Source organism: Eubalaena glacialis, chromosome 4, assembly GCF_028564815.1.
Source record: "Eubalaena glacialis isolate mEubGla1 chromosome 4, mEubGla1.1.hap2.+ XY, whole genome shotgun sequence".
Taxonomy (NCBI): Eukaryota; Metazoa; Chordata; class Mammalia; order Artiodactyla; family Balaenidae; genus Eubalaena; species Eubalaena glacialis.
This window is the reverse complement of record NC_083719.1, coordinates 123,600,682-123,612,821: the sequence shown is the minus strand read 5'-3', so window position 1 is coordinate 123,612,821 and position 12,140 is coordinate 123,600,682. Positions and strand designations below refer to the sequence as shown.

Below are 12,140 nucleotides of genomic sequence, written 5' to 3'. Positions count from 1 at the left end.
AGCAACTAGGCCCATGAGCCACAACTACTGAGCCTGCGCGTCTGGAGCCTGTGCTCCGCAACAAGAGAGGCCGCAATAGTGAGAGGCCTGCGCACCGCGACGAAGAGTGGCCCCCGCTTGCCGCAACTAGAGAAAGCCCTCGCACAGAAACGAAGACCCAACACAGCCAAAAATTAATTAATTAATTAATTAATTAATTTAAAAGCCTTTAAAAAAAAAAAATCAAATTGGTTACAACAATGGTGAAGATAAGCCAGTCACAATTTAGCTTCATTCAATTTAGTTTTTTAAAAATTTTTATTGAAATATATTTGATTTACAATGTTGTGCTAATTTCAGATGTACAGCAAAGTGATTCGGTTAAACATATATATGTATGTATATATATATTCTTTTCTAGATTCTTTTCCATTATAGGTTATTACAAGATATTGAGTATAGTTCCCAGATTCATTCAATTTAGTTTTGATCAGTGTAGAGTGACTAAATAATTCCAAACTGCCAACATCCTAAGTTCATACTCTTATCTTGAGTCATTCATATATCTTACATGCCTGACAGCAACATTTTCACATTCTTAATGTTAACTCTAGTCAGTTGAAGACAGTCTATTCAAACTAAAATTTTAGCTACACTTTGTAATTCTCCTGATTTTGTCTTTAAGAGTACTCACAAGAAAAAAAAAAATCCTGTTTTTTTTTTTAGAAATAAATTTATTTATTTATTTATTTTTGGCTGTGTTGGGTCTTCGTTGTTGCTCGTGGGCTTTCTCTAGCTGCGGCGAGCAGGGGCTACTCTTCGTTGCAGTGCGCGGGCTTCTCATTGCGGTGGCTTCTCTTGTTACGGAGCACAGACTCTAGGCGTGCAGGCTTCAGTAGTTGTGGCACGCGGGCTCAGTAGTTGTGGCACACGGGCTTAGCTGCTCCGTGGCATGTGGGATCTTCCTAGACCAGGGATCGAACCCGTGTGCCCAGCACTGCAGGTGATTCTTAACCACTGCACCACCAGGGCAGTCCCCCTGAGTTTAAAACTAAAAGCTCAATCAGAAAAAATAAAAAAGCTATACCGGGCTTCCCTGGTGGCGCAGTGGTTGAGAGTCTGCCTGTCAATGCAGGGGACACGGGTTCGAGCCCTGGTCTGGGAAGATCCCACGTGCCGCGGAGCAGCTGGGCCCGTGAGCCACAATTACTGAGCCTGCGCGTCTGGAGCCTGTGCTCCGCAACAAGAGAGGCCGCGATAGTGAGAGGCCCGCGCACCGCGATGAAGAGTGGTCCCCGCTTGCCACAACTAGAGAAAGCCCTCGCACAGAAACGAAGACCCAACACAACCATAAATAAATAAACAAACACTTTAAAAAAAAAAAAGGAAAAGTCTATTAATTTAAAAAAAAAAAAAAAAAGCTATACCTTCCAATTATTGGCCATGTTTATCATGTGTCTTCTCTATTAGAATACAAGGTCCCTGGCACACTTTCTAAAGGTCAGGGCCTAAATGGTGCCTGGCACATAGTAGGACTCAATACTTAAAGAAGGAATGAAAGTTTATTTACTAAAAGTATCCCAATGACAATTAAGTATTTCTTTGGATGAATACCTTTATTTGATATTCATTAGACATTATTTGAAATGGGCAATAATGACAACTAATGCAACACAAATCCAAGTAACACACAAGGGGAGAGAAACTCTAGAGAACATACGACGACTCTACTGGAGAATGACTTTTCTACACATCAAAATCCATGATTGTGCACAGAAAAATGTTATGTATTCCACAGAATTAAATGAGGAATCTCCCATTTAAGAATATAATGTTTTAATAATTTTACATAGTTAATAACAGGAAATGTATTTTCCGAAAGATAAAAGTATTTTATGTAAATTCACTTGAAGATTGACAACTGCCTTCAACCTAAGAATCAGTCTCTAAAATCTAGGATGTTATATTTTACTATTACTCTTTCACATACCCAGTACAACGAGCTTAGCAGTTACAACATATTTCTACTACTACTTCTTCAAAGAAGCAGAATAAACAGGTCAAATTTAAGGCAGAAAAGGGAGTATACTTTAAAATGGTACTGTCCTGTGCAGGGGGCCGGGGGAACCCACAAAACCCAAAACCCCAAAACTATACACTGAATTGGTGACTTCAAATTTGGGTAAAATGTTTAAGTACTTCAAAGGAAACAGTTGATTTTAATAGGTGTTTTTCCATACAATTCCAACTACATTTCATTATTTAAGTCCTTTTCAGAGTATTTGGGACATCTTAACTCCACAAAAACCAAATTTCAGAGCTTTTTCTAAATTATAACCATTTCTGACATTAAGTTTTAAATGGCATTACCTGGAGCCCCATGTATCCTACCCAGTTTTCCAGTGGGGTAATTCTTTTTCTTCTTTTAACATTCAATTGACCTCTTCAAAAATGAGTGATAATTACAGACTAGATGAAGGTTTTATTTTGGGCAGAATTAGTTCCTTTGTTACCTGTATTTCTGAGGCACTCTGTTCATTTAGTTTTAACAGCAAAATACACTATGATTGATTTTTGTGGGTTTGTAATTTTTAACATATTTCTTTCCCACTATTAGATTTTTAGCTTCTTAGGAGAAAAATCATTTCTTATTCATCTGTATATTCCCAGTACCTAGCATTGAGTAGACGCCTATTCTTACCTCCAAAAATCCAGATTTCATTTTTCTATGTTTATTTGGGTCCCTATTGACATAATTTTCACAACTAAATACCATCTGATATGCTGTTCTTCACTTACACACATTTTCTATGCTGTGAATTTTAACGATAGTTTCAATGACCAAAAATATCTGTAACTTAAACTTTCCCAACTTGTAAAACTTTAAGGATAGCTTAAGTTCTCTATTACATTGCAAACATACATATAGCTTTTTTACTTCATTTGAACTGAAGCAAGTTCTAATTTTCTTGAAATTATAAACTACAGTGCTTAAAAAGTAAACCTGGACAATTTGAAGAATTCAACTTATCTGTCTCAAAGGTAATTAAAAAAAAAAAGCTGTTTTAAAATCAACTGAATAGAAAGATACAAAAAATTTATAAATAACAAACTACACTCACCAAAAAAATTTTTTTATGTTTAGATTATCAGGAACTATCTCCTAGGTTTTCAAATTTCTCTCTAAATTTTGGAATCACATTTTAACTTTTAAGAAAGGAAGAAAGCAGTTTGCATAGTAGAGTTTTAAACTTCCCAATATTGAATATTCTATAAGTTTCAAAATGTTCAGTTGCCCACCAACTAAATCTCTTTATAAACAATGACACAGCATATAAGACTATCTTCTAAAGCACTAATTCACAAATGCCAATGGGAAGCTATTGCCCTTTATTGGTCTGAAACAAAAATGGGGAAAAAATGTGATATTTCATAAAGCCAAATTTAAAAGGACTGTCATTTATTCTGATTTATTTGGTACAAAAATGTATTTTTAAAATCGGAATATTAGATGTCTTCATATGCAGTCCTCAACACAGCAAAATAAGAAGCTGCTAACTGTATTGGTCCCCAAAATTTTCTTAGAAATGTTATCAGCCTCTGAAAAACAGAAACTTGAAACTTCAGTTCTAAAAGGACTTTACTGATATACCAAAAATAGTCTGGCTTTAAAAAATAACAGAAAAATCATCTTCAAACATGAAGTCAGACATTTTGTTCATCTTGGCTCCCTAGGGTGTAGCACAATGCCTGGCACAGAGTAGGCACTCAATAAATATTTGCTGAATTAATGAATATTAGGCTAAGTCATTGAAATAAATGGTAACTGCCAGATTTTTTTCATTAAAATCAAAATGGAATTTTTGTCATACTGAGTGAAGTCAGATGAAAAAGACAAATATCATATATCACTTATATGTGGAATCTAAAAAAATGGTACAAATGAACGTATTTACAAAACAGAAATAGACTCACAGATGTAGAAAACAAACCTGTGGTTACCAGGGGGGGTGAGGGGTGGGGAGCGATGAATTGGGAGATTGGAATTGACATGTACACACTACTGTATATAAAATAGATAACTAATAAGGACCTGCTGTATAGCACAGGGAACTCTACCCAATACTCTGTAATGACCTACATGGGAAAAGAATCTAAAAGAGAGTAGATATATGTATATGTATAACTGATTCACTTTGCTGTACACCTGAACTAACACAACACTGTAAATCAACTATACTCCAATAAAAATTAAAAAAGAAAAAAAAAAGCTGGACTTTGGGGCACAAAATTTGATATACATTTCCCCATAACTTATCTGAAACAGAAAATAAAACTCTCATGCTGGGGAAAAAAAAAAAAAAGGAACTCTTATAGAGTGAGTCACAATGTTAAATTTAACAATGTGAAAATGTGTCATCTGCAAAAGACTCTCAGATAAATAAAAGGCATTAAGAAGTAATGTTAAGAGCTGATTCAGGGGGGAATAGATGAAACAAGATTGGTCAACATGAAACATGTTGAAGCTGGGTGATGGGAACGGGGCAGTTTATTATACTACCTTCTTTATTTTTATATATGTCTGAAATTTCCCATAATTAAAAAAAATGAGAGAAGCAGTAAAACAAATAAGCACTGCAACAAGACACTATAGTAATTAGAAGACGGTGAGATACTAAAAGTGAAACAGTGTGGACAATTACTTAACTATCAGATGTGGTTTCTGTTCTGAAGAACAGCTGAACATAAGATTTACATAAATGAAAAGAAATCAAATAGTAGGCCTACGTACAATTATATGTCATTACGTAATAAATGCTTTTTGGTACTGTAGGAGTTCAGAACAGAGCAATAATGTTCCCCATATACTTAGAAGATCTGGGTCTTGCAAAAACAGGACAGAGAGTACATTACTAAGAATGAAGACAGGAAAACAAAGTTGAGTCATGACAGGGGCACAGACAGGGTTATAATTGGCCTGACCACAGAAAATGCACATGGAGGAATAGTGAAAACAGACTACCAAGAAATGCGGAATAGATTATAGAAAGAGAAGCCATAGAAAGGGGTTCATCTATGGTTTAGGAGGAAATAATGGCCACTGAAGAGTTCTCATAAGGAACTGTCAGGGCTGGTTTTCTCAGGCAAACTAGCTTAGCAGCATTATGTGGTATGACATGGGGGGAAGATGGGGGTGAAACGTAATGGAGTCAAGAAGATTGTAGCAATAATCCGAAATGTGAAGTGATTCAAGTGTGGATGAGGGCAGAAGCCACAGCAGGAATAGAGAGAAAGGGATGCTTCAAAGAAAAAGAGGAAGAATTTTTCGAATAACTAGATATAAAAAAGCAAAGCAATGAGTCAGTCATGTCAGTGTTTCAATTCTAGGTGATAAGGTGGGTGTTATTTCCATTAACAAAGAAAGACAGGCATTGTGGAGGTAGTAGAGACTTAAGGGAAGATAACAGGTTTGATTTCAGAGAGGCTGAAATTTATGGAGACAATGATAACTACAAAATTATAATAACTATTCCTTACGTGTAACTTGCTAGGTGCCAGATACTATTCTAGATGCTTTATAGGTATTAATCCATTTCTTCCCCAAAACAACCATAATGAGGTGAGTAATGTTATTATTATTTCTATTCTACAAAAGAGGAAATTAGGATACAAAGAGGTTAGGTAACTTGCCTAAGGTCACAATGACGTAAGTGATGGAAGCAGAATTTGAACCTGGGCTTAATTACTTTTCTAAGTTGCCTCTCCAGGTCATGACAGAGATGAAGAAATGTTTATGATAAACACAGTTATAAAAAAAGATGAATTTATCTATAAAGTTACGTAGCTCTGTAAAGAAAATCTCAGTCTGACATTTTAAACAACCAACTACCTTATTTTGATGTTTTTGAAGAAAATTTTTTTTAAGGCTTAGTCAACTAAAACCAATACCAACAACAAAAAAAACGCTTAAGAAATAAAAGAGAATTAGGATCCAAGAAAAACATATTATTACAGTTAAACATAAATGTTACAAAACAGCCTAACCACTAAATATTACAGTTTAAATGATGCTATCTTTACTTCAGCATTACAAGTTAAATAATTAGGTATATTTTATCGGACCTTTTGTATACTCTTAGGAGATAAGCCTTATGTTTTGGAAATTCAATCAGAGGAACAATTTTTGAACAGAAGCTTCAAAATAAAATTCCTTTAGTGGAGGAATGTTGTTACTCTACAGCAGAGTAGACTTCTCCAATACAGAAGGCCTTGCCCTTCTCTCCCATTATCACACAAAATTAAAATACAGTTATATATCATAACCACACAGTAAACTGCCCTGTAAACACAAATATAATTTTTATATAGCACAGTCCATAAAAATAGAAATTAATCGTATTTTTTTTAAGTGTAAGACTGTTCTGAGAAAACTTGGCTTTTCTATACCCTAGCAATTTTAAATCAAACGTATACTTACGTTCTGACACTGTATAAAGGAGGTTCTGGGGTAAAGGAGGAGGTAGTCTTGCTCCCACTGGTGCAAGATTGGGCACTGCACTTGTCCCAGGCTGGTCACGGTTGTTTATCAAGCTTGACTGTGTTATAGGTGGTCCTACAGACAACCAAAAGTGAAAGGTAGAGCATTAATGTTTCCTAGCTAATAAAAATACTCTCTACACCAAGTATTAATTTGGATATTCACACTTAAAATACCTACTTTGGCTTAGAACAGAATTAAGGAATTTGATATGTGCAGGCTTAAGCACTGGGTACATAATTAATTTAAATGACATTTTAGTTCTATAACAGACAAAACTAATCTAGGGTGGAAAAATGGCAGAACTGGTTGCATCTAGAGGGGGAGTAGAAAATGGCTACCAAGGGACCTGAACAAACTTTCTGGGGTGATAGAGTTCTACAGAACTCTCAAGTTAATGATAAACATGTTTAAGTGTACTGATGTTACAATGTACTGTGAAATGCATCAAAACTAAAAATGGAGAGATCACATGTGATAATACAAATATAGTAAAATGTTAATTGTAGAACCTAGATGGTATTTGTTTCCTTGAAATTTTTCATAGCAAAATGTTGGGGGGCAATGACATTCTTAGATTTAACTTTTAAACAGATATGTTCCCAAAATGAGGTTAAGATCTTTTATTGTGAGAATTCCTATACATCAAAGATGCTTTTAATCTGGGAAATAAAATCTCACCTTGAGCTTCATTAATTATACCATTCATGTGACAATATTAAATACTAACAAACACTGTTAAAATAACCATATTGCTATTGACCAAATCTATGTATTAAATGTCTCCGAATCTTTATCAACTTTAATGAAATGTGTTCTATAAAGAATATTACTGCAGGAAAGCTATGTGATGGGTACATGGAATCATGTTAAACTATTTTTGCAACTTCTTGTGAGTCTGCAATGATTTTAAAAATTAAGATTAAAAAAAACCCCGAAAATTGAAAGAGTACAACTTAAATAAATTGAATGGCAACCATTTTTTAAAATAATCTGCCAACTCTTAAAACATTAAATGTCTTTGGGCAGGTATTTTCTTATATCTTTGTACACATGTAAACTGATTGCCCCAGAATTTTTTCAGTTACATTTAAAAAATTTAGTCTTATTTCTGTTTCTGCTAAACCAGCAACTGTTACGTTTTTTTAAATGATCATTTTAAAACATTTCTTACTCTTAATTTTGGTGGATGTGGTAACAGCATATTGATCATTTTTTTTTGAAGTCCTTATCATTGAAGAGATTCATACTGAAGTACATACTGGTGAAATGCTATGACATCTGAAATTTACTTCAGCAAAAAAAAAAATAAGCAAAAAAATTGTGTGGGGGGAGGGGGAGGAATAAATGAAACAAAAACAGCTGAAAACTGATAACCACTGAAGTTGGATGATGGTACATGGTATATTATTATTCTACATCTGTGTATATTCAAAAATTTCCATAGAGGGGAGAAGGAATGGGATGAAGGCAGTCAAAAGACACAAACTTCCAATTATAAGATAAATAAGCACTAGAGATATAATGTACAACATGATAAATATAATTAATGCTGCTGTATGTTATATATGAAAGTTGTTAATAGAGTAAATCCTAAGAGTTCTCCCCATAAGAAAAATAATTTTTTTTTCTATTTCTTTAACTTTGTACCTATATGAGATGATGGATGGTCACTAAACTTATTGTGATAATCATTTCATGATGTATACAAGTCAAATCATTACGCTGAATACCTTAAACTTATACAGTACTGTACGTCAATTATATATCAATAAAACTGGAAGAAAAAAAAAGAAAATTTCCATAATAAAATGTTTTAAAGATTATTTCAATATTCTCGCAGAGATTTTCTTTAAAGATGGAAATTTCACTAAAATACTGGCATATTCTTTTTTTTCTGACCTCTTCAAAACACTGGCTTTCTTAAGATGCTATCAATTAGCAAGATTCTGACTCCAGGTCAATATAGATTAGGCCACTATTAATAAAATTTACACTTGGAGGTACTACAAATAATGCAATGTAACACTGGATAGAAAAAAAAGAAAAACATCTTAATTATGGGAATATATTCCAAATTCTATTAATAATTTATTTTTCAAAAACTTAAAATCCAGTGTCAAGTTAGGTAAAAGGGATGGATTCTTCTAAATATAATTCTCCACTAAAGAAATATTCAACATATACTTACTTGGTATGGGAAGCACAACAGAAGGCGGAGGCTGGCCATGTCCTTGAGGAACAGGAAGTCTCATACTGTGGCCAGGACCTGGGCCTGGGCCTGGGCCTGGGCCAGGACCTGGACCTGGGCCTGGGCCTGGCATCGGAGGCATTAACATTCCAGGAGGTGGTGGAGGAGGAAGCCCAGGAGGAGGTGGAGGGAAAGGAATCATGCTTGGCAGAGCAACTTCATCAACAACCAGGGGATCATTTCCATGATCAAACTGACAAAGGTCACCAAGTACACAAAATCCTCTTTCTGTAAGAATAAAAGATAAATCTTATTATGATCTACCCGGAGTTCAGAAAACAAACAAGTCCCTGAAACACCCACCAATCTGATTTATGAAGTTTTTTTTCTCCAGGGAGTCTAAAGCCTTCTTAGTGTTACTCTGTTAACCATCCCATATCCTTGAGGTAGGGGCAGGTGTACTCTCTACTTTCTGTACTGTGAGACTACACTTTGTTGAGATAGCAAATAACTGGATCAAAAACAGGCTACCAACCACTATTAGATTAACCCATTTGCTACTGAGTTTTCATAATAAAAATTCAGATATTTTAAATAACAATTTAACAAAGGTGGGGAGGGATAAGGAACTTGAATTAGATGATCTACTTTCAACTATCTACTTTCATGCGATTATTCTAAAGCAACCACTCTTGCTATATCTAGGAATTGAAACTTTATTCAACTGAGCATTATGTATCAGGTTATTCACTGCAGCATTGTTTGTAACAGCAAAATATTTGAAACACCTCAAAAGTGCCATCAAAAAGAAACAGGTTTAAACACATTTTTGTACATACAGAATACTAAGAAGTGTAAAAAATACTGAGGAAGCTCTTTATATATTAACACAGGATGACTTTCAGGAAATACTGCTAAGTGAAAAAAACATTATGCATAGTATGAATGAAGTATGAATAGTATATAGTATACTAGCATTTATGTAAAAAAGAAAGTGGGGGAAAATATATGTTTTGTTTATGTACACAAGCAAAGACTATGTTTGGAAAGACACACAAGAAATTGACAGCATTAAACTGTCCTTGGGAAGGAGATCTTTGTGGCTGGAAGACCAGGGTGAGAGTGATTTAATGCTTGAATCATGTGATTCTATTCCCTACTTAAAAATAAATAAAATTTAAAAATATATACATTCTATATTTAGAGGAAAAATGTTATGATGTCTGTCACTTGCTTCAAATAATACAGGCCAGGGAGAAGTGGTGGAAGTATACACAAAAACAAGATTGCCCATGAGTTGACGTGAGATCATGGATACACTAGGGTTAATTATATTATTTTGTCAACTTCTGTAAATATTTAAATATTTCCATAATAAAAAATTAAAATAAATGAACGCGCACACACAGCCTGATCCATTCATTCAAATGGAAAGTTAGCAAGTTAAAATTGTAAGTAGGTTATACATGCTTATTAACAAATCCCCAGGGACAAACACCACACCAAAAAATTACAATTCCTAGTGTCTACCAAAGTTTGTGGTATACTTACAGTGTCTGAAGTAACAAGAACAACAAAAAACAAACTAAAGGGTAAAATTTAAACATTCTGTTAACAAGAGCCAAACTATTACACTCAACAAGTAAAGAAGCATATGCCAAAAGAGATTCTCCTCCTCATTCATCCCTTTTAATAAAATCCAGACTGTAATGAAAAGGTATGCACTACTAGCAACATTTGCTTTACTAGTACTTTTGGGTACAATATAGAAGAGAACTTTTACCATCATAATCTCTGCATCGCCTCTTTGGTGGAGGGTTTCGACCAAAAGAATTGGAAGAGCTATGATTATTATAGTAATTAGACCAACTCTCCGTTGTGTTTTCAGAGTGGTGCGCAGGTGCGATCACAGTAACAGTGCTGGGAATAGACTGTGCCCCAGAGGAATACTGCTCAGAAGAGTTCGGAGTTGGTGCAGACACAGACACATAGGAACTCTCCAAGTCATTCCTCTCACTCTTAAACTTTGATCTTTCCCTATGTTCTGCTTCAGAGACAAAATAAAAACAAGAAACAAATAAGATCAGACATCTATGTTCTTAAACTACATTTATTTTCTCACAGAAAAAGAAAGATGAGAATACTGAAGTAAACTTACTGAGCTGTCCATATTTCAAAGTGCTCTCATTATTAATATATCCTAAAACCAGGAACATCAACAGTGTGACATATCTTGACCAGTAACTTGTATAAAATCATCTTTTACAACATCAACATCAATACAAAATGAAGAAAGACCTGCTTCTCTACTGATATTTAATAAGAATGCTATCCAAGAACTGACTTCCAAACTGCTATCCTGGGAGATCAGTGGTTGGGATCCCAGTAATCTACTTAAATTTCTTTCTTTTCAATTTTAAATACTCTAAGCAACCTTAAAGCAAATCAATTATTTTCAGTCGGGGGTGGGGGTAGGGGAGCAGGCAACCCTCTTCCTCCAGTAACAGCTTTGTTGACTAAAGGACATTTGTTTCAATTATACAATATGACTTAAGTCTACTCACATATTATGATACACTTATGGATAGCTTCTTTTTAGTCAAACTCCTTTGACTCCAACCTGAGCATAGAGCCTTGTCTTTCTAACAAAAATCAAGTTTTTTGAGACAATTCCAGATTTTACATTGTTCAGACATATTAAAGGTACATTTACTTTTAAGGGACACTGTGGCACCCTTGTGATACAGGAAGATAAGCAACTACAGAGTTTTTTGGGGAAGCCTCATGGACTCACCAACATTCCTATTGGGATCCCGGTCTTTGCTGCGCCCCCGGCTTCGACTCCGACTTCGACTCAGGCCTCGGCTCTTACTCCGGCTCTTACTCCTGCCTCTTCTCCAGTCATACTTCTCACGGTACAATTCAGTCCGCTCATAGTACCGGTCATAGTCTCTCCACTTGCCATCGTCTCTTTTTTTCTCACGTGTCCTATAATACACAGATATGAAAGCCATATGTACGCTATAGAAACCAAGTCTGAAAACAAATCAGTAGTATTAAATATCCTCCTTGATTCACCAAAATTCATAGCTTCTATACTTTTCCAGAAAGCCATAAAACCACCATATAATTCCTCTAATCCATTATATAAAAAGAAAAAAACATTCCCTTCAAGTACACTGGGTGGGGAGAAATGAAAAAAAGAGGTGAATCCAAAGTATGGGGAGGGGTAAGAGAAAAACATATTTAAAACTAGAAAAGACAAAAGGCTCAAAACAAAGTTTTCCTAAACAAAGACTAATTTTTTGATGGTAGGCTGATGGTTCAACATATAAACTGCACTACTTGTAATAGAAAATGCTACAGATGATTTTAATACTGAGCACCCCTAACAAAATGGAACATTTCATTAATACTCTCTAAGGAGACTGC

General features: G+C 34.8%; 1 protein-coding gene across 2 annotated transcripts in view; it reads right to left on the bottom strand.

Moving 5' to 3' along the window:
* The window catches only part of RBM27 (RNA binding motif protein 27), a 64,087-nt gene that overhangs the window by 30,597 nt on the left and 21,350 nt on the right, over positions 1-12,140 (bottom strand). The window contains exons 5-8 of one of the 2 annotated variants that reach the window (XM_061188294.1): positions 11,503-11,696; positions 10,492-10,755; positions 8,709-8,996; positions 6,458-6,592 (exon numbers count right to left, since the gene is read on the bottom strand). In XM_061188294.1, the coding sequence (XP_061044277.1) occupies positions 6,458-6,592; positions 8,709-8,996; positions 10,492-10,755; positions 11,503-11,696 (881 nt within the window). The remainder of the gene's footprint in view (positions 1-6,457; positions 6,593-8,708; positions 8,997-10,491; positions 10,756-11,502; positions 11,697-12,140) is intronic. The other variant, XM_061188295.1, reaches the window with a different exon arrangement.